Genomic DNA, 22345 nt, shown 5'->3' on the forward strand with positions numbered 1-22345 from the left:
CAACATTCCCAAACAGATGCCAAGACTATTACTTCTAGGTATCAGACAGGCCTCCTTTTGAGTTCAGTACAGTTTTCATCACTACACAAATTTTTAAACAAATTATTATTTTCCTGAATAGTAAAGTTAAAAAAAATCTTACTTTAGCATACTATATAATATTAATAAAGAATTTTGAAGACATTCTCAGTATAAATACATAATTAAGCTGTAGTTTAATTTCAAGAACAATTAAATGGGAGTTTTGCAATAGGATTCAGTAGTTGTAGACTCTGAAATACAACATAGGTACTAAGAAAATGAACAAGATAATACATGTCATGCAAAGGCACTTACAGCTCTTGATCTTTTGGGTGATGAAGTGGTTTCAAGAATTTCTATGACATACAAGTGGCACTGTCTCCGCAGCCACAGTTTCCCATCTATGTCTGCCAGGTACCGTAAAACTAACAGCTTGAACAAAAATTCTGGAATTCCCATCTGGACCTAAAGTGAGTACAGAAACTTGGATGGATGAGGGAGCAAGGCAAGATGATCGTCCCTGCCGCTGGTCTACTGCTTTTAAAAATATTCCCTAACAAAAAGTGTCATTGAATGAGAAGTTACGAGGAACAATCTGAGTAAGAAATGCAGTACACTTACTGAGGAAGTAATATCAAAATGAAACATCATGGGCTCTTTCTGGTACTTTTCTACCAAGAATGGAAGGAGACTCTTCAACACTTTGCTTTCATCCACATGGGGCTCTATCAGTCGAATGGTTTTTAAGGGCACATCAAAGCCATGTAGTTTTGCTCTCATTTTCTCATGCAGCCTCTTTACATAGAGGGACTTTCCTATTATTGGTAACAAAAATCACATTTTAGATATTAATGCTTATAGAAGATAAGAAATGCTAGAAATAAAACACAGTGGATTGGTTTAAGACAGAGCTTCCCAATTCTGAATTATTGCTTAACAACAATTAAGAATAGCAAGAGAAAGTGTGTTTGTGTGCGCACGTGCATGCATGTGGGAATACAATCTAATTTTCGCATGATTTATTTCAGCACAAGCTTTTTTTCCCAGCAAATACCATTCAGAGCTGATGCCATTGTAGTGGGACTACATTTCTGGATTTGATCTGAAAGAGTTAGCAGCACCTCAAACTGTACCACAGTATCTGTCCAACATGGGATTTAAGTCTGCCACAAAACAGCAGGCTGACAATCCTTCTCTTGAGCAAATCTGTTTGGACAGGAACTCCAGCCTGTTGCTGTAGGCAGGTTTGCCTGGTGATCTTTGCATTTCTGTACTACTCGTGGTCAATGTAAACATGCAGACAACTCAAAACCAAAGAAGAAAAATTAAAAGGAGCCAACGTAACACTGTAGAAATATCTTAAAGCAATGGAACACAACCTGCATCCTTGCATGGTGAAGGTGTATGATCTATACTGCACCTTTCCTCACAGTACCCGAATTCCCACAGTACACTCCATTTCCTGCCCAACAATCCTCATAAAAGTTGCTACTAGGGATGAGTGAGGAGCCTGTTTTGTTTTGGGGGTGAGAATCCATCAGATGCCCTGGGCTCAGCTCCCCAGACTCCAGCCCACTTTCTTGCAGGAATGAGTCCAGTCCCCTAGTGAGTCTGCTGAGTATTCACATTTGGCCCTCTCCAGGAATCAAGCCCTATGTGAGCACTGTGCAAGTGCCATCCCTCTTCCATGCACGTGATTTTCAGTCTTTGTTGGAGCTGCACATGATGCAGGAGTTGGTTGCTGGTTGGCAACTGGGGTTCCACATGCATTCATGGACTTCCTCTTGGCTCACTTGGCTTTCTAAGATTGAGCCAAGCATGAGAGGAAGTCTGTCAACCGAAGAGGGACTGCTTCCACACAGCTTCATTGCAACTAGCTGCTACTTCCCCACCGAGGCTAGCAGTGAAAAAAACAGCAACTGTACTTGTGCACATATAGCCCTCAAACCAGAATCACATAAGGCCTTTGGGACCACAACTCTTTTTAAGCAAGAAAATAAGAACCACCAAACTGGATCAGACCAAGGGTCCATCCAGTCCAGTGTTCTGTTCACACAGTGGCCTACCAGCTGCCCAGAAGACCCCACAAGCACCTTCCCACTCAAACTCCCCAGCAACTGGTCCACATAGGAATGTTGCCTCTGAAAGGACTAGTAGCCATCAATAGCCTTCTCCTCCATGAATGTACCCAATCCCCCTTGAAAGCCTTCCAAATTGGCAGTCGTCTCCATCCTGAAGCCATGGAGAGGGAGAACCAATGCCCCTACCTATTTTCAGGAATACTATAGTAAGATTGCTGACAAGGGGCTATACCTAACACTATCATGAAAAACAAACAGTCTTACAAATTAACAATATTATGGCAATTTGTTTTTTATTGTTAAAATAAACCTAATGTCATCTAAACCCTAAACTGTGATTAATGTTAGCTAGTTCCATAACACTTTGTCTGAAGTAGGTGTCTTTCAAATCAAGTTAGGGTGTGAAGCTTGTTCAGGGCTCATACTTGCCAGGCTGAACTGTCATTTAGTGTTTCAACAAGACTGGGCTTAAATAGTCTGAAATCAAAACGGAAAACTCTTTGAATTTTGTTCTCTTACCCATTCCAGCTCTCTTGGAAGATACCACCCCAATGCACATTTGGTCCTTGAAGAGGGATGCTGGTGAATTTTCAGACTGTGTGGCTTTGTAATGATTCCCAAGGTAACTCTGGACATCCCTCAGGGGCTGCTGAGGGATCATATGAACTCTGAACTGACTGAAGACTGAGGGGACATAGCAGTGCTCTCTCTCACAATTGCAGAGGATGACTAGGCTATAGTCATCCTGATGCTTTAAATGAAGGCGCTGGAACAGTTCCTCAGACCTGTAGCCCACATCATAGCTCAATTCATCTGCGAACAGCAAGGAGTAAACCTTCTTTTCCTTGCAGCCTGGAGTGAGGCACCGTCTCAGAAACAGTTCCACTTCCTCATAGGTGGTTGCTGGTGTGCACAGGAGGACCTCATCGTAAGAAGGTAGCGTCTGCTCTGGGCTATTCATGTAGATAGCCAGCGTAGAAGCCAAGATGTCAGAGCGAGGGCAAAGAATGAGGTTGGGCCTGCTAACATGAAGACCTTGCGGCAACACCCGTGTAATACTCCTCTTCTCCAAACTTGCCAGTTTATCCAGGAAAATGCCAAGGGTTTCAATGTCCAAGCAACCTGGAAAGAATGAGTCCATGTTCTTCATGTAGGATTCCCAGATATGCTCTAGTTCCACAGTTAACTCTGCAGTCTTCCTTTCCATCGGTTCAAAGAAATCAAAGTTCCGCTTTGATTTTTTAGATTCCATTTGTTTGGTGACCTCATGGACATCCTGTTTACTACAGTTGTGCTTTATGAATGACAGCATCATTAGAGCAGCCTCACTGGGGCATTTTGACCCAAGATCCCTGCACAAATAGACTATCTGCTCAGCCGTGTAGAAATTCAGATAAAAGTATTGGGATCGCTTCTCAGACACGAATAAATTCCACCTCTCCAGGAAACTCTCCATCTTTCGACATATGGCTGGCAGAACCTCTGTAATGTCTCCATTTCCCAAAAGGTCACAGCTAGGATGCAGATTGAAGTTCATAATAATGCACAATTCATTCTTGGGTGAGCAATTTACATCAGCAATCCAAGATTGGAAGAGCATGTTTCCAGCAGAATAGAGGTCTATGAAGGACAGTGCAAGTCTCTGAACGCTAGAAAATACCTAGGGTGGGGCACATACACAGTGAGATAAATGATGCAAGTACCAAACGATATTTTGACAGCCATCACCCATTAACAACCTCACTGACAAAATGCTTCAGACAGACCTCAATTCAGTCTGCAGGAAGAGTGATCCTATGGGACCTAGACAGCATCTAGGGGCCCACAGGATATTTTGCATTCCACACCCAAGGTCAGAAACAGAGCTCCAGCCCTGGAGCCAGGGATCTGTGCTCTAGTTCCCCTCACAGCTGAAAAGGAAAGAACTACGATGACTGCTTTTCCAAGGCTGAGAAACCAAGCTCAGAGACAGGGAAAGGGGGGAGTTCAAGCGGCAGGGAGGGGAGAAAACTGGGGCAGCCTCCAGCTTCCTCCATTCCCCCTCTGAAGCCAAGCAGCCTTGAACTGTTTAGCTTCAGAGGGACTACTGAATGAACTACTGCCACTCCTCCTGCTCTGCACAGGATATTCATAAGCATCCAAGTCTGTGTCCTTAATGCTCTGGTTATGAGCATCAAGGGCACAGGCGATAGGATTATTCCTTAGTGACATAACAGCACCAGAAGAGACTCTAGCTAGTTATCTGGGAATGGTGAGATTTAGGAAAGTTTTCATTCCATTGTTCTGTTTGAAAATGGACCACTGAAGTGTCAAACAACCATAAATACATGTTAGAAGTAGAATACGTGTTAGCAGTAGTACTTCTGCTTAACAAAACAAGTTAAGAAGTAGCAGAACTGTCAGTATGACATGATAATCTGGCTCTAATTAAATGTATATGTAAGATTCCGAAACTGAGACTGTACCACATTCAAAAACACACTAATCACTACAATTCAATAAGAAGCAAAAAAATCTATGAACAGTTGTAACTGTATTACCCAGAAGTGAAATAAGTTTATTTTCTTGATCCTTGTAATCTCTTAATACAGTCTACCTCTGCTGGCAGAAGCCAATCACGTTTTTCCTCTCCACCACACACTTCTCTGTTGCTCAATATGTATTAAAATACACATAGAGAAATACAACCGGCAACTTACCTCAGAAAACTTCTCCACTTCTGCGCTTTGTTCTACTTTTCCTGACATCAGCATCAGCTTGTTCATTAATTCTTGCAGCTCTTCAAAAGAGTACCGCCGTACTTCTTCTTGGCCACCATGGCTTTCTGGGATGGTCAAGCACAAGACACTGTGCAGCAAAACCTGCCAATGAATAACAATGATTACAAATCAATCTGACTTTTGTTTTACTTCTTCACACACTCATGCATTAAATTTTGCCCAGTTAGTGAGGCATAAAGGGAAAAAAACTGACAGAGCATAAGTCTTACAAGAACTTTGGGCCAGTCACAGACTCTCAGCCCAACCTACCTCACAGGGTTGTTGTTGTGGGGATAAGATGGAGGAGGAGATGATGTAAGCTGCCTTTATTCATTTAATTTATTTATTTATTTAAAACATTTCTATGCCGCCCCCATTGCAACAAAGCCCCGGGGCGGCTCACAAAGGCCTTGAGCCCTTTGTAGGAAAAAGGCAGGATATAAACCGAAAAACAATAAATAAATAAATAAAACTGGACTAGTATGTCCAGGGCCTCTTCAAGCAGTGCCTCACCTTCTGGCCTTCTGTTGGTGCCCTGATTGTGTAAATTCCTTTGGCGTTGATTGTGGTTGCCAGTGATATAGATGATAGTTCCACAGAGCCATGGCTCTCTTTTATGGTTTTCAGCCATTCCAAGTATCTTGCAGAATCACGCTATGGAGTATACAGAGGAATTTTAATTTAAAATAGCCCCAAGAGCCCATACTCTTCTCTCAGACAAGATCACACAGTGAAGCTAGACTGAATGAAGGCATGTCAGAGATGTCAATGACATCTGATATGTGGACAAATTCTAATTCATTACCCAGTGTATACTTTCTAGTTTGAAGCGTTTCAACCCCACCATCTTCTGTGCTGTCATGAAGTAACATGCTACCGAATTCCCCAGCTGATATGATGTCCAAACTCGAGTGTATAATGCAGAGTCGACCTCACAAATCTCTCACATACGCACAATCTGCTCGGTAAACCTTGGGTTTAAGTAGTTACAGGTGCTTGTCCCTGCAACAGCTCAACTTTAACACCTCAATTTTGTGTTCTATGTCACATGAACAGTAAACCAATTCAGTACATTTCTTTAATACTTAGCTTCACAGAAGCAGGCAAGACAGATGGACTAGGAATTACCAGTTTCTTGGGGAGATTGTTGTCACTTGCCAGGGCTTTCCACAATTTCCCTAAACAGTTCATGAACTCCTCAAACCCCGACTCCCGCTTCAACTCATACAACAGGGAGGAGTAGCCAAGCACAGCATCATGGAAACAAGCCACACGATCCACGTCCATGTCATTCTCTCCCGCAGAGATAGAAGCCAGGTCCACAAACACCTTCAGCTCATTTATATCTAAGAGAAATAATCAAAGCACTGGGTGAGAGATCCTATGAAATTGACTGTCTATGAGCTCTTCCTATGAGAATCCTACAGGGTTTTCTGTTGCAACTGCTCGCTGGCTCCATTTTAATAGAATGACTGATGTACCACTTGCATTGCTCACCCTTGCTTCCTTCACACACATGCGGAAGGGCGGAACAGAATAAATGGGAAAGAGAAAAGCAGCGGAAATGAATTTAATGTGTTACCTTATTTCTTTTGAAAGAGTCATAGTACTGCCAACAGAGATGCTGATTAAACAAGCAACAGAGGACCAGCTGGGTCAGAACTAACATTGCACCAGGCAAAATAATAAATAGTTAGATGATGAATATATATGAAGCATGTTCCCAGATGATGGATGTAAAGATCTGGCTGGAATCTAGCTCTCTTGTGCTCATCAGACTACTTTCTACACTCGGCTCTAGTCAAAGTACCCTAGCATAGCTCCCATGCTGTGACAGCAGCTTCCAATGACACTAACTACCACTGGTAACTGGATAAGGATACCAGTGGTAATGGCTATGCATATTACTTCCAGTAGCAAGGACAGTATGCACTTGTATAACTAACTGCTGGGCAATCTGAATGTAAGGGTGCTCTTGCACTGAGGTCCGATTTGTGAGCTTCCCACAAATCACAGGTTCACCACTACACTGCACCGGATAGGCATTTGCTCTGATACAGGAGGACATTGCTTATGCTCTTAACTACTCATCCGCTTAATGGAACTAAAAGGTAATCAGAACTGCCACAAAAGATAAGCAGAAGTACTAACAGAAAGATTTATTTATTTAAAACATTTCTATGCCGCCCCATCGCAACAAAGCCTCGGGGCGGCTCACAACACATAAATACTAAAATTATACAATAAATAATACAATAAACAACACCCACCCCCAGTGCATTCTCTGCTTAAAAAAAAACCCTAGTTAATAAATAATCAACAGTTAAAATAAGTTTTAAATAAAAAGGACTTAGCTTGGCGCCGAAAAACAAATAATGACGGCGCCAGGCGGACCTCTCTGGGGAGCGCATTCCATAAATGGGGTGCCACTGCAGAGAAAGCCCTCCTCTGGGTGCTCACCCTCCTAATCTCATTCACAGAGGGTTCCCGGAGGAGGGCATCTGCTGCTGAACTCAAGGGGCAGGAGGGCATATATGGGTGCAAGCGTTCCTTTAGATAACCAGGTCCCAAGCCGTTTAGGGCTTTATAGGTCATAACCAACACCTTGAATTGGGCCCGGACTTCAATCAGGAGCCAGTGGAGCTGACGGAGAACTGGGGTTATATGAGAACAACGCCCAGTCCCCGTCAGCAACCTGGCAGCTCTATTCTGCACCAACTGAAGTATCCGGACCGTATTCAAGGGTAGCCCCACATAGAGCATGTTACAGAAATCTAATCGGGAAGTTACCAGTGCGTGTGTCACTGTCACCAGGCAGTCATGCTCTAGGAAGGGACGCAGCTGATGTATCAGCCGAAGCTGAAGGAAAGCGCTCCTCGCCACCGCCGTCACCTGAGCTTCCAAAGACAGCTCAGGGTCGAGGAGCGCTCCTAAGCTGTGAACCCTGTCCCTCAGAGGGAGTGCAACCCCATTTAGGACAAGGCCCAAGTCCCCCATCCCGAGGTCTGATCCGCCCACCAACAGGACCTCCATCTTGTCTGGATTGAGCTTCAGTGTATTGGACCTCATCCAGCCCATTACCTCAGCCAGGCACCGGTTCAGCACAGCCACTGCCTCACCTGGATTGGTGGAAAACGAGAGGTAGAGCTGGGTATCATCAGCGTACTGATGATTCAGCAGTCCACACCTCCTGATGACCTCTCCCAGCGGTTTCATGTAGATGTTAAAAAGCAAAGGGGACAAAATGGACCCCTGCGGAACCTCATGGCATAAGTGCCATGGCGCAGAGCCATAGTCCCCCAGCACCATCTTCTGAAATCGGCCACTGAGATAGGAGCGGAACCACCGCCACGCAGTGCCTCCAACTCCCAATCCCGCTAGCTTAAAGATGGTAATTCTTGTTCCTCCCTGTGCCCCACTCCAACAAAAAAATCTCATATCCCACTTCCTGAGTGAGCAAGAGTAAGGAAGATTATATGCATGTTCACTGTGCAAACAAATGAAAGCATGTAAAGGGGAAGAGGCATCAGGTGAAGGATTTAAAAAGGAATAGGATGGGAAATGTGGGTAATATCCCTTTATGGCCCTTCCTCAACAAGACTTCTTATGGGTTCCAACTTGCATGATTTGACAAGCCACAGAGAAAATTGTATCTAACAGGATTTTACTTTGTGTTGAAGACTGAGAAACAAAAACAGCAGATGTGCACTCTACCTTCCAGAGCCTCTTTGACCCAGCTGACAAACTCCTTCCTGAGTGCAAGTTCCTCAAGGCACCTACGACGTGATTCAGTGACGTCTTGTAGCAGTTTCTTAGCATGCATCAGTTCAGGACTCATGGAAGATAGCTTTTCTTGTTGAATTGAGCTTCTTTTCTGGAAAAAAATGTATGAATGAAAGAGAAGCCTTGCACAATTAGGGATGACAAAATCCAGTCGCTTTATTTCTATGGAGTTTTTCCACAATTCTGCCCTGCTGTCTTGGAGCCACACAGCAGCTACAGAGACTGTTTCAAACATCACCACTTTTAGGAGCTAGGGGATAATCACTCTTCCAGTTACACATCCAAATCTGGATGCTATGCATTCTTTTCCATGACATACAGGCCCCATTCATAAAACACCACATAGCTTGCACAAGATTTTGCACAATAAACCACTTTTTCTGAGTAGACTCAGACAGAGGGCAACTTCAGGGAAATTGTACAAACCAGCTGTACTGTAATATTCACATCGGAGATTGAACTTGCCAGATTACTGTGGCATCCCTCAAGCATGTGGGCATTATTTTTTCTCTTTGGGGAAGGACTTGCCTCTCAGCAAGGAATATCACATGGGAAGAATCTATGAATACAGAACAGCAGTGCTGATACCATCCCAGGATGAGATATTCAATGAAGAGATGCACTCTCTAGAAGCACTGCTCAGAACACTGGTTAGCTAGAGATGAAATAGTAGCTTCCTACAACCTCCTGTGCAGTGCATGCAAACCATACAGTGAGCAAAATTAGCCACACCAAAATGCCACTACCACCACATTCATGAAATTTCTAATAACAGAGATACAGCAATGCAAAATTGTTCACACAACTAACAACACATATAATCTCCTACTAACAATACATATAAACTCCCATTGCCTGCTCAGTGACATTATGGATGCACAGGATGCAATATTTATATTTATTTAAGATATTTGTATGCCGTCCTCTGTGAGAGCCTCAGGACAGCTTACACAAATAAAATACACATACATATAGCTATGGCCCCACTACAGTGGGGGGAAGAAGCACATTTGCTTTGGCCCTAAGGGCCACATGTGATATTGGCTCAGGTTTTGCACTCACATATTCTCACAACCCATCAATCCTGATAGCTCTTTTCTCTCTGCTAACAGCAGCAAGGAAAATGGAATACAATACACGTGAGTGAGGGAGAGGAAAGCCTTCTTATACGAATTATCCTTTCTAGTGTGAAACACTTGCAGTCAGGAATCTAAGAGTTAAGATTCCTCACCTATCACCTCCAAGGGCCAAGCATTCAACAGAGCAAGTGTGGCAAAGTAGCATATGTCCAGCATCAACTTGTGGGGAAGGGACTGGTTGTGAAGGAGCAACTTGAAAGGCTGGGTGCTAAGACAAAGGGCTGCCCCTTAACCTTTCAGCAAGAAAGGAAATTTGGCTCAAGAGTACATTTGGGGAAAGAGTACAAGTGGGTGAATCAATTCACCCACTTATTAATTGCATCATAAAATAAATTTCTCTAGACATTTTACAATAACAATAGAAATGCAAACACATTCACAATAAAATCAATAATATAAATAATAAACATGCCTACACAGCTTAAAAAAAGAGTAGCACGCTGGGGTTGTTCACACACAACTCAAGTTGCAGTTATCTTTCTTACCTTGTGTCCTGTGTTCAAACATTTGCAAGGTAACTACTCATGAGTAGTCTCCACACACCTTCATCTTCCTGCCAGATGGTAGCATGCATCCCATCAGCCCCTGCAGTTCTAAACCTATCCTAGCGCACACGACTCTTACCTGTCTCACCTGCCACTCCCACTGTGGCCTGCACACTCCCCTGGGCATCTTTTTACCTGGCCTCTCCTTTTCCCCCTCACCTGCTCCACAGAGCTCCTGTCTACTCATTAGAGTAGCGCAGCTGGTCCCATGGTCTCTGCTTCCTGTCCTCCCTCCCAGCGAGCACTCCCTGATGCCCAGCCACCCCGCCAGGCCCATACCCCACCCCCCGGCCAATCATCCACCTCACACACTGTCCTGCTGATTGCCTATTTCACATACCACTCCACCTCTCACCTCTTTGCCACTCACCACTGCCATACCAGGCTCGCAAGGTGCATGCATGCCCCATCAGGTTGGAAGGGTGGGAAGCAGCCAAGTAGCAAAAAGGCAGAGAGGTGAGGGGGCAGAGTGGCATGTGAGATGGGTGTTCATCCAGGTGGTGGGGAGGCAGCCAGGCATTGGAGAAGGTGTGCTGGGAGGGCAGACGGGGAGTATGGAGGCAGCCAATCAGTGCCCTAACTGCCAGCAACTCAGCCATTGCTAGGTGAACAGGGCAGTGGAAAATGGTGACTGGAGCAGGGACACCACAGAAATACATTATAACTTCATGACTTCACATATAACTAGAAGCTACGTTGAAATGTGAAAACTTTAGAACAAACGGCTTGTCCTCAGTGGTGATTCACAATAACCAAACGTGCATGTTTCACCATACTTCTGTTATTCACATTTAAGTACAAGTCATTCCTGCCATGGCCTGCCATTATGTGTGAATACATTAGAATTAGTTTTCTGGGCTCTGTCCTGAAAAACTGCTGCTGCTGCTGCCTTTTGACAGCTGGTCCTTCAGCAAGCTCCCAGTGGTCTGAATCTCATCCATTCTCACCTATTACATGTGAACGCTTGCCACCTTTCTCACTTGCCTGTGGGCTAATTTCCAGGAAACAACCCAAAGATTTCTCAAGTCTCATGTCAGCTCCTAAGCTGGAGCTGACTCCTCAGGCTGGCCTGTTGCTTACTTTCATTTTCCATTTCAGTTCTGTATTTACTTGTTCCCCTTGTTCCTCCAAACAGTCCCCATCAACTTGAGAGTAAACAGTAAGGAAACTTTTTTTTGTTAGTAAGAAACTTGGCATTCCAAGTTCCTAGAAACAGCAACAGTGATTTTCATTAGTGCTGTACACTGGAATGGTGGAAGAGTAGGGAGCAAAGAGAAAAACTTAATTCCCTGCTGAGTTCAAGTGAAAAGGGGAAGTGAAAAACAACAGTCAAAAGACAGGAAGATAAATGCTTATTCCTTCAGGAAGCAATGCTCATGCACCCCCCACATGAGGCTAGCACAATGAGGAGGAGGAAGAGGCCAACCCTGAGATGACTTAGGAACCACTTGAAAAAGCACCATACTCAGGCTTGCTCCCATCAGTACCTTCTTGGCTTTGTCTGATTTCAAGTCTGCCATAAGGGGCAGACCCAGCTAATAACCTGCTTCCAGATGTGGAAAAAGCAAGATAAAAACTAGCTTTGCTGAAGAGAGCAGAAGATCCAACCATCTTTCAGTTAAAAGACAAGAGCTGACTTTCCTCCTTTCCACCCTAAACCCAGTCTCTCCAATGTCAGCCTCCTACTGGGCAGGGCAAAGAGCATGCCAGGACCCAGACCGCAACAAATAGGGGAACAACAGAGTCTTCTCTCTTCGTGGTGCCAGTCATGCTATAAAAAGCATGCTGAAATCAAGAGATATTTGTATTTAAACAGCTAAACAACTTTAACATGAAACTATATGAAATGTGCCTGTGATAACATCTAGGTGTCACTTAGAGGGCTTTATTAGGAATTCAGAAGAGAGTGAAGCCAATTTCAAAACCAGACAGCTTCTTGAATGGTTTGAAAACATATACTTACAAAGTTCAGTAAATGCAGCAGGACTTTGAAGTCACCAGAAAGGTTCAAAACTTCCTTGATTGCTTCAATAACCTCAGCAGAGTCCAAAGCCAAATGCAATTCATGATATTGCTGAATCTGATGAATACGTTCATCTATCCATTCTCCACCATCATGGGAATGCTGACCACACATAATCTGGAAATCTTTTTTGACTTCATCATAATCATTAACAAAATCTTTAAAGAGAGCATCCACCTCAGCAAATGTGAGCTCTCCGGATTTCAAGCAATTGTAGAGCCTACAAAATTCACGGTAGGAAGGGTCAAACAAGAAATCAGGCACTTCATCAAGATTGAGAATGGCAATGTCCTCTTCACTGTCCAAATTGTCAGCATCCTCTGCCAGCTTCTTGGCTGTCAATTCCCAACAATAATGGAAGATGTGGCTCTCTTTAATATTACATATATGCTTAGATACCTCCTTAAGGACTGGACTCAGGTGGTAATAGGTCTCTATTTTATCAGTATTATCAGAAACTGGACTTCTTGCTTTCACAACTACATTCAATTCTTTTAAAGCTAGAGTTTCTCTGTGCTTCTGCTCCATTTCTACAATAGACACTGGAAAATGAAGAGAAAATCATAACTAGGTTTAGTATTTTATCTTTGCTACAATGGGTGACATTACAATTACAAACATCAGCATCAAGATTGATATAGTTTACATTTCCACAATTTTACCACTTGGGCAACTCTGCCTTCTGAAGCTGGAGGCTTCTACTGCATTCCCCTCTCCATTTGCTATATTTCTATCTCCAATTTTCAGCATAAATTAACCGTAACCAAAAAGGAAAACTATAAATGAACTGACTTTACATTTTTCAAATACCTTTCACAAAGTCTTGAACTTTCCTGCACATGTCCAGAAGGGAACCCAGCCAATTTTGCTCTCGCTTGACAGCCAGTACTTCCTGCAGCCTCAAGGTAAGAACTTTTTCTAGTTCAGATCTTTGATCTGATTTCTCCTGGGGTGAAAGTTGCTTGCATTCTGAAATGAAAATGGCTAATTACAGAAATCATTGGAAAAGCCTACTCTTCGTGCCTTTTATTTAAAAAATAGTTCTCCAACATTTCTCAAAACAGTCAAGTTCCAGAACACGTGTGCCTTTCAGTGTTTTTCATGTGCATGCACACACACATACATCCACACCCCTTCCCCATCCTGATGGCTCAGACTCCAACCAATCCAAGGTGTTAAATTTGACCTATGAAGCTAAAACACTTTCTGGCTGAGATATCTAACCCTGCTTGTAAGTTGAACTGTCCATCAGAGGTCAGTGTTGGTGGGTACATGAGACAAAGGCCTTTTCTGTAACAGCACCCCAGTTGTGACCCTCCATCCAAGGGAGATCCAGCTGGCTCCATCCCTAATGGGCTTTAGATAAGCTGTATAAACTTCATTGTTTTGCCAGGTCTTTCAAAATTACATTTGACTTGAATGTTTTCTCTTTCTGTGTGTGTTTAGATTACAGTTTTATTGTATATTATCCTATAGTTCCAAATAGCCAGTCCCATCTTTTCTTTGCTCTGCCTCACTCCATGGCTCAAGAGCTATGGTGACGATTACTTTCAGGCAAGCCATCCCTTTTCTCTTTGAAATATATACCCTTGGTTTCCAAGGTCCCACAAAAGACCACTATCTTGCATGAGTGCTGTTCCATATCACAAATGATGATGCAAATGGGTCAATATATGACATGCTGTTAGAATTGGGAATAGGAGGGTATGACCTGATGGGGATCACAGAAACTTGGTGGGATGAAAGGCAAGACTGGAATGTAAACACAGGGGTATCACCTGTTTAGAAAGGACAGGAAGGGAAAGAGGGGTGCGGGCATGGCTTTATATGTCAGGGGACAGGATGCCGTGAGTGATCACTCCATCCTTTGCTTGAGATCAGGGGAATGGGGATATGCAGCAAGTCGAGCACTAGAAGCTGGGACTTCAAGAGGGCCAACTTTGGCCAATTGAAGGCCAGACTGAGGAAAGTCTCCTGGGATAGGTTACTGGAAGGCAAGCAAGTTGAGGAGGGGTGGATGGTTTTGGAGGTGCAAGCCTTGCCGATACCTCTAGTTAGTAAGGCAGGGAGGTGAAGGAGAGTGCCGCCATAGATGTGAAAGGAGGTGGTTAGAGGGATTAGACGCAAGAGGAACCTCCGTAGGAAATGGGTACTGGGGCAAATAGACAAAAGGGTATACCAGGTGGAGGAGACCCATTTCAGAAGGATAATTCTCAAGGCTAAGGCTGATTATGAGCTGAGACTTGCAAAGAATATCTAGACCAAAAAAAGGGCTTCTAGCAGCATGTAAATAGGAAGAGGAAGGGGAGACAAGTAGTGGGACTGCTAAATAAGGAGTAAGTAGATCCAGTGACTGATATGAGGAAACAGGCACAGATTAGAGTCACCCCCCTAGACGTTGGGGGACTCCTCAGGGCATTGGACGTTACAAAGGCACCAGACCCTGACAGGTTACACCTGAGAGTACTTCAAGAGTTGGCAGGGCTTCTCTCACGCTTGCTGGCCTCCATTTTTGAGATCTCATGGAGAACGGGTGTTTTTCCAGAGGACTGGAGGGTGGCGTCAGTGGTCCCAATTGTCCAAAAGGGTAGTAGAAGGGACATGGGGAATTACAGACCAGTTAGTCTTATGTCCATTGTAGCAAAAACAAAAGTGTTCTAGTGATGCTAGATAGGGAAGTGAGGCTGCCGGCCACACAACACGGTTTCCGCAAAAACAGATCCTGCCAGACAAACCTTGTGAATTTCAATGACAAGGTTTCGAGGTGGCTAGATGGAGGGGATGCGGTGGATGTGGTATACCTGGATTTCAGCAGGGCCTTTGACAAAGTGCCCCATGATATCCTGGTGGAGAAACAGGAGTTTTGGGATAGACCAATGCACTGTCTGATGGATTAGGGCATGGTTGACTGACTGAAAGCAGAGGGTAAGCATTAGTGGGGAATCATCAGGATGGTGGCCAGTGACAAGCAGGCTTCCCAGGGCTCTGTCCTGGGGCCAATCCTGTTTAATCTTTTCATCAATGACATGGAGGAAGGGGTGAACAGTCTGCTGATCAAATTCACAGACAATACTAAAACTGGGGCAGTGGCCACAACTGAGGAGCAGGTACTGCAGATCCAAAGAGATCTGGACAGACTATGGAAGTGGGCAGGAGACAACAGGATGGCGTTCAATGTGGATAAGTGGAAGGTCTTGAACTTGAGGCATAGGAATGGGTACAGGTTAAGGAAGTACAGGTTAAGTAAGGTTAAGTACAGGTTAAGGAACAAGTGGCTGGAGAGCAGCCTTTTCAGGACCTCGGTGTGCTGGTTGACTGCAGGCTAAACATGAGTCAGCAGTGTGATGCGCTGGTTAAGAGGGTGAGCGCCACCCTTGGTTGCATAGCCAGAAGTGTGGTTTCTAGATTGAGAGATTACTACCACTCTGCATGACTCTGGTGCGCCCGCAACAGGGGTATTGTGCTCAGTTTTGGGCCCCTCATTACAGGAAGGATATAGCCAGGTTAGAGTCAGTGCAGCGCAGGGCCACAGGGTTGGTGGCCGGTTTGCAGGGGATGCCATATTAGGCGAGACTGAGGGAACTGGGTCTCTTCAGCGTGGAGAAGAGACTCAGAGGGGATCTGTCGGTGACATACAGGTATGTGAGGAAATGTCACACGGAAATGGGTAGAGACCTGTTCTCCCCTGCAGAGGAAGGCAGGATGCGCTCCAACAGAGCAAAGCTCAGGGAACCCAGGTTCCATTTAGATGCCTGGAAGCACTTCCTGACAGTTAGGACCCTGATGGTATGGAATGGGCTTCCACGGGAGGTTGTTGAGGCCTCATCGGTGAGGGTGTTCAAAGATAGGCTGGACATGCACATGGTGGGCATGTTGTGAGCGGAGCCGGCTGGAGCCGTGGGTCAGACTAGATGGCCCGGGAGACTCCTTCTGACCTGCTCTGTTTCCATGTTTCTAACTTGTGACCAAAATGGAGCATTGTCTCAGCTTCTGCCACAAACTGATGCCTTGTTCCTGAGCAGGCAGGTACTCAATGTCTTACTCCTGCTTAAGTGGAGCTGCTGCCATCCCTGAACATACTCCAGGGAAAGCCATTAAGGCTGCAATCCAACCTAGCTACCGCCAATTAAGCTCTACTGCAAACAATGGGACTTAAGATTCTGAGTAGAAAGAGTATTGTGTTCTTGGAAGCAGGTATGAAATGCATTAAATAATATTAATGGAGCCCATTATTTTATTTGCATGTTAAGCTGCAACACTGAATTAATGTTGTCATTTTGTTACTGCTCTAAACCCAGGGGTCTGGTTCAACCAAGACACATCACTTCAGATTTGATGATACGAAGAAACAAAACCACATCTTATGAAGATCATAAACGGTTTAGTTAATACATATAATGGTAAAATATGGATGCAGATTATCAACAAACAAGCAAAAAGAAGGCTGAGTCCCTTTAGTCACAAGGATTCCCCTCATGTGACAAATGTTGTTCCAGGGCACTAGTCACTTGGACATGTTTCACTTTCACAGTTTCATGTGGAAAGCCAAAACAAAAACCAAAAAACCCCCAGCACTTGCCATGGATTTTATACAGTTCCTTTCCTGCTCTGTCTCAGAAGCTGTCAGTTTATACACAGGCTCTAAATACCCTTCCAGAGAGCTGAGGGATCAAAGGTGAGCGAACAGCCAGCTATCCCAATTAGCTTTCACATAAGTATATGCGAACATTCTTATCTCAAGGATGCAGCAAGGAATCCACAGCACATGGTAGCTGGTGGTCTCACGTCTTCACCAAGGCCCTTTATGGGGGTTCTTACCACAAGTACACCTATCAAATGTTGCATCTGCACTGACACTTCATACCTGCACTACTCTGACCACTGGGAACAGATCACACTTAGCTCCTACTTACAAGGACTTCCAGTTTGTCATCTCAATACACTTATTTATTTTAATCAATAAAAGGTTCCCTTGATAGTAGGAGACTTTTGAACAATTTTTAATACAATACTTTCAAAACGGCAGTCAGTAGGCACCATCTTTACAGATAATCTTCTTTCACTCACACATATACAGAAATGTTTTCACCAAGGTAATGCCTGCTACGATACGTGTGCACTAACTAAACAATGAAGACAGTATGTTCCTTTACCCATTATAAATTTGCCTGTGAACTGTTCATCTCAAACTTGATCATATGATTAAAATACCTTAAATGGCTAGTGTCTCTACATTCACATCTCATTTATGTATGCAGAAAACACTTACTCAGTTCATAAATGGAGATGAATTGTGTCTTGTGCTTTACAATGAGTTCCACATGTTTAACTAGGATATTGCCTGCCATTAGTTTCTCAATAACATTCGTGTAGATAGAGTCAGCGACGGCCATTAGCTCCTGAGCTTCATCAGTAAGCTGGTCCAAAATATTTACTCCCGCACCTGTCAGATCAATCAAAACATGGAATAGTTCTTCTTAGGCTTTAAACTGCTTAAGTTAGCATCTGCATACAAGATGACCACTTTGGATTTTCACCACTTCTTTGTCTCATTCACACATTTTATTTTGTAACTACACTCAAAACAATTGAAATCCATAATTTTTCCAAGGGAAGGGAATCTAAAACAACTCAACAGATTACAATCAATATATTCCTCCAGCCAAAATTAAAATCAACGATCATACACACATATGGTAGACATGTCATGAGTGGAGCCGGCTAAAGTCGGGAGTCAGACTAGATGACCCGAGAGACCCCTTCTGACTCACTCTGTTTCTCTGTTTCTATATCCACACAAAACAGATCTATATAAACTTCTTACAAGTTGATAGTGCTTAAGGAAGCATAAAGACTCTTATAGACCCTAACAGAATACGGGGTGTCTGGAAGAGAGAAAATGGACCCACAATCCTCTCATAGTTCCTGCTTCTGTTTCAAGAAGGTGGCCAGGCCAGATGGACTCTAGAGGCCCACATACTGCAAAGTAACACAAAGGAAGAACAGGGGATAAAAACATTGGCCGTTCTCTTGCTACTGGAATGCAGTAAAGACAGGAAGCTCAGAGATCAGAGACCTCCATCTAGCAGGCATCTACCGTGCTAGGAGTTGGGTTGCATCCTAGGTGACTTTGCCTTTCTATAACGTCCACTGTAAGTAATTGATCAGCTAACTTCTGGTGCTACATATTTTACTTTGCACTAGATATTTCCCCTACCCCCAGAACTCTGTAAGTTAAATGCTACACTTACCATTGAAGATGAAAATATGTTTGATGTCTGGCCAGACAAGTAGATGATGTAGCACACCTTCCAGGTCTCTCATAGCCTTCCCTGTCTGATCAATGGGCCATTGTCTTGTGATGGCGGCAGATACAAGTTGGCCCAGATTGTTTAGGTCGTAAGTGGATATCAAATCAAGGAGGTTACCTTTTTCCTACATAAAACATGCACAATATCAGAAAGTTCTACAATTTTTTAAAACTCATAACTTACTTTAATTTCTGAAAGGATTACTGCTCAATTAATAATGTCGCCCATTTTTACTGACCTCAACGGGACTTAGTGCATAGAATTGCATACTGTGAGATTTGGAGTACTTCCTTTCCCACAGGGTAAATTGCTTGGCAAGAGAAACTCATTTACAGCTGATGAAAAACTTGAAACACATGAAAGGCAGACAAGAGGATAACTGATAATTTCTTCAAATCTGCATTTCCTAAGATTGCCTCTTAGCAAAGAATTCCTACTGGATACATTTCTTGGCAGCCTGCTCCAAAAGCAATCCAGTGATAAGGTCATCACACTTGCTAGTGTGATGTGTTAGTGTGTCGCCCTGTGGAGCTGGAATGTCCAGGTTCTGGTCCCCACCTAACTATACAGCACACTGGGCGGCTTTGGACCAGTCACTCTTAACCTAATCCACCTCCCAGGTTCTTGTGAGAATAAAATGGAGTGGAGGATGACTCTGTAAACCAGGGGGGTCCTCAAACTTTTTCACCAGGGGGCCAGTTGAAAGGTGCTGGGTGCAGGCTGGAAAGGTGGTGCTGGCAGGGCATGCGAGCGGGCATGTGGCAGGGAGGGGCGTGCGTGTGTGTGGGTGGGCACGCACAGCGAGGAGAGGAGAGGCGAGGCGGGGCGGGCATGCGCTATGATGCTGCGGCAGGTGCGCGATGCAGCGGCTTGCTCGCTTGGAGATTGTTTTCTCTGAGTGAGTCCAAAATGACTTCCTCGCAAGCATGCCGCTGCCTCCCTGTGTGGGGGGCGAGGCGGGTGGCGGTGCACGCGGCGCATTCAAAACCTCCGAGGCGGGCCGGATAAATGGCCATGGCGGGCCGGATCCAGCCCTCGGGTCGTAGTTTGAGGACCCATGCTGTAAACTATCTTGGGTTCTTTGCATGAGGAAAATAGCTGGGATATAAAAGCTATGAAACAACCATCATCATCCTATTCATGTTTTGCCTAAGCCTGCATAGGATTGTGCCCTTAGTCTCAAGGTCAGTAATGCTTGGAAAATGAGACATGTAGTCATGGGATTTCAGATACACTACCTGGTATGCTGAATCAATAGCATCTATGGCACAGTTTTCAAAAGCTTTGCCAATCATGGGGTCAAGGTTTTCAAACTTCTCCTGGCAATCACAGTAGGCTGTAATCCGCTGAATGGCAATTTCCTATCAAAGAAGAGTGAAAGAAAAATGAAGCATTACTTATTTATTTCATTTTTATGCCACCCAACAGTTGAGGCTCTCTAATTATAACTGTTTCCACATATTTAGATTACCAAAAGAAAAACACATGGTACAAAAGACTTAAGGCAACTAAAAGAAAGCAAGGATTCTTTTTTCAGACTTTAGATGATCTCTCGCCTTCTAACTCAGCCTAGTTCAGACCCCAGAAACAGACCTTATGTTCAAGTCAGGGCCAGTCCTCCTGGATGCATCAGAGAGTGGATCAGAAGGCTGACAGAACCCATGCGCCTTCCTGCCGGGAGGGCCACAGGCCCCAGTGCTGCTGCTGCTGCCTCTCAAAGAGAAGCATAAAGCAGGCAGTTGCTCAGTAGAGCCCTGCTGTGGCAAATGCTGAAGAAGGGAATCAGCAAGCTATGGTTCTTCAGAACAGCAGCAGCCACCTGCTCTCGGCCTCACCCTGAGGTATTAGCAGGTGGCAGCTCTTCAGAGCACTGCCCTCTTACTCCCTGGCTCAGAGGAACAGTGGCTTGTGACGGCTGGTCTGCCCCTTGTTCTGAGGTGCCCTTGATGAGAGCGAGGCATGAGTGGAAGGTGCCACAAGCGAGCGTCTATCCTGCAGGCACAGGCAGTCCCCAAGGCCCTACCCACCAAAGGATGACTCTGATGAAGCAGCCTTCAGAGCACAGTATTGAGAAGCTGGATGGAGGGTGCTGGCAGGTAGCAAGGCAAATGAGGTGAGAATGGTGGCTTACACTTCCCTCCTCCCAATACTCACACAGTTCACCTCAGGCTCCTCTTCCTCCTTGCCTGTGCACAGTGGTTTGTGCTCCTCCTCATCTCTTTCCATGCAGCAGCAGCAGCTTGCACTCCGCTCCCACCCACCTCTGTTGTAACATATTCTACAGTGGGCTTGCACTAACCCTGCTTTAAGTATCAGATAAGATTCTGGAATATATCCAAACCTGTCCTCTCTACTAACAAAGCCAAATATTTAGTCAGTGCCTGAGACCACACATATAATTACTACAAAGCAAAGACAATTAAATGAATCGTTAGCCTGATATGAAAGCAGAGCAAGACACAACAAATACATATTATAAAATGGTTTTCAAAGATGAATTATAGGAGATGATAGCTACAGACATTTTTAGCATATATTTACACAGCCAAATTAGTTTTCAGACATCCACATGAAACATGAGCTCCTGAATTTCATATGATATGATTAATTTTGGTACCTGTTTGATTCTGGATTCCAATTCTGCCATTAAAATTTTCTTCCACTCCTCTGTGAAATTTTTATCAGGAAAGTTTATTTTCAAAAACTGATCCCATGCCTACACAAAGAAAAAAAAGTTAAAATGAACTCAAATTTGAGTGCCAATACAATGCCAACATTCCTCCAATGTCAGCTCTTGAATTGTCATCGCAAGTTTTTGGGACAAGACCCACATAACACATCAGCAGCAACAGAAAGAAGAGAGAATTGGGAGCCTATGTCAAGCAACTTAATCAATTTACACTCCATGTTACAGGCAGAATAAAGCCACTTTATATCTACTTCCTGGACTTATAAATAATCCTGTCTTGAGGGAAAGAGTACAGGTGTCTATATCACTAAGTTGGGACGCAAGTATCATCCCCCCACTGGATTAGTGCTCCTGAGAACCTCAGCTGTCGGGCTAAGCTTATCTTAGGACCAGACTCCCCAGGTGGGAAGGCAGTTTCTAAGAATAAACAAGATGTACAGTTGGTAAGAGCAGGTTTGGAAGAGAGCAGTTTCTCAAACACAGACAAGGTGGGCGCATATCTTGACTCCAAGATCCATTGTCAGCAGAAGAGGATGACCCAATTAGAGGAGCAATGTGCAGAGAGGAGCTCATTTTCACAAGGCCCTTCCCAAAGGGATGTGGCCCAGGCATGCTCATAAGGAGAGTTCCTGGAGGTGATTACTCATGCTCATGTTCAGCGAACTGGTCTGCACATACTCAGAGATTCATTCTGAATTTTTGTGCTTCTGGAAAACACTTTGATCAATAAAGAACCTTTTGCAAGAAAGGTCTTTGACTTCGTATTTCCAAAGGGAAAAACCCCAGCTCACTTCATCATCCATGAAGGGTGGGGTTAGATGCCTCCAAACTATATCAGAATGGATGTTCATGGTAAAGCCTCATTCTCTACATGGTGTCAGGAGGCATCCAAAAGACTGGAGCTCTTCTAGAGGCCAGTGCTGAGGAGCAAGTAGGCCCTTCCTGTGAAGGGGATTAAAGGTGGTCAGCACTTTAGAGAGCAAAGGAAAGAAAT

General features: G+C 44.3%; 1 protein-coding gene across 4 annotated transcripts in view; it reads right to left on the reverse strand.

Moving 5' to 3' along the window:
• RNF213 (ring finger protein 213) overlaps positions 1–22345 on the reverse strand; it is a 135886-nt gene that overhangs the window by 61354 nt on the left and 52187 nt on the right. For all 4 annotated transcript variants that reach the window (XM_044456452.1, XM_044456451.1, XM_044456450.1 and 1 more), the window contains 13 exons: positions 21280–21378; positions 19901–20023; positions 18603–18786; positions 17621–17794; positions 13162–13320; positions 12292–12893; positions 8576–8735; positions 5990–6207; positions 5375–5515; positions 4802–4963; positions 2622–3762; positions 643–836; positions 337–486 (listed from right to left, as the gene is read on the reverse strand). In XM_044456452.1, coding sequence (XP_044312387.1) covers positions 337–486; positions 643–836; positions 2622–3762; positions 4802–4963; positions 5375–5515; positions 5990–6207; positions 8576–8735; positions 12292–12893; positions 13162–13320; positions 17621–17794; positions 18603–18786; positions 19901–20023; positions 21280–21378 — 3507 coding nt within the window. The remainder of the gene's footprint in view (positions 1–336; positions 487–642; positions 837–2621; positions 3763–4801; positions 4964–5374; positions 5516–5989; positions 6208–8575; positions 8736–12291; positions 12894–13161; positions 13321–17620; positions 17795–18602; positions 18787–19900; positions 20024–21279; positions 21379–22345) is intronic.

The sequence above is a fragment of the Varanus komodoensis genome, unplaced genomic scaffold, assembly GCF_004798865.1.
Source record: "Varanus komodoensis strain SLA01 unplaced genomic scaffold, ASM479886v1 scaffold84, whole genome shotgun sequence".
NCBI classification, from domain to species: Eukaryota; Metazoa; Chordata; class Lepidosauria; order Squamata; family Varanidae; genus Varanus; species Varanus komodoensis.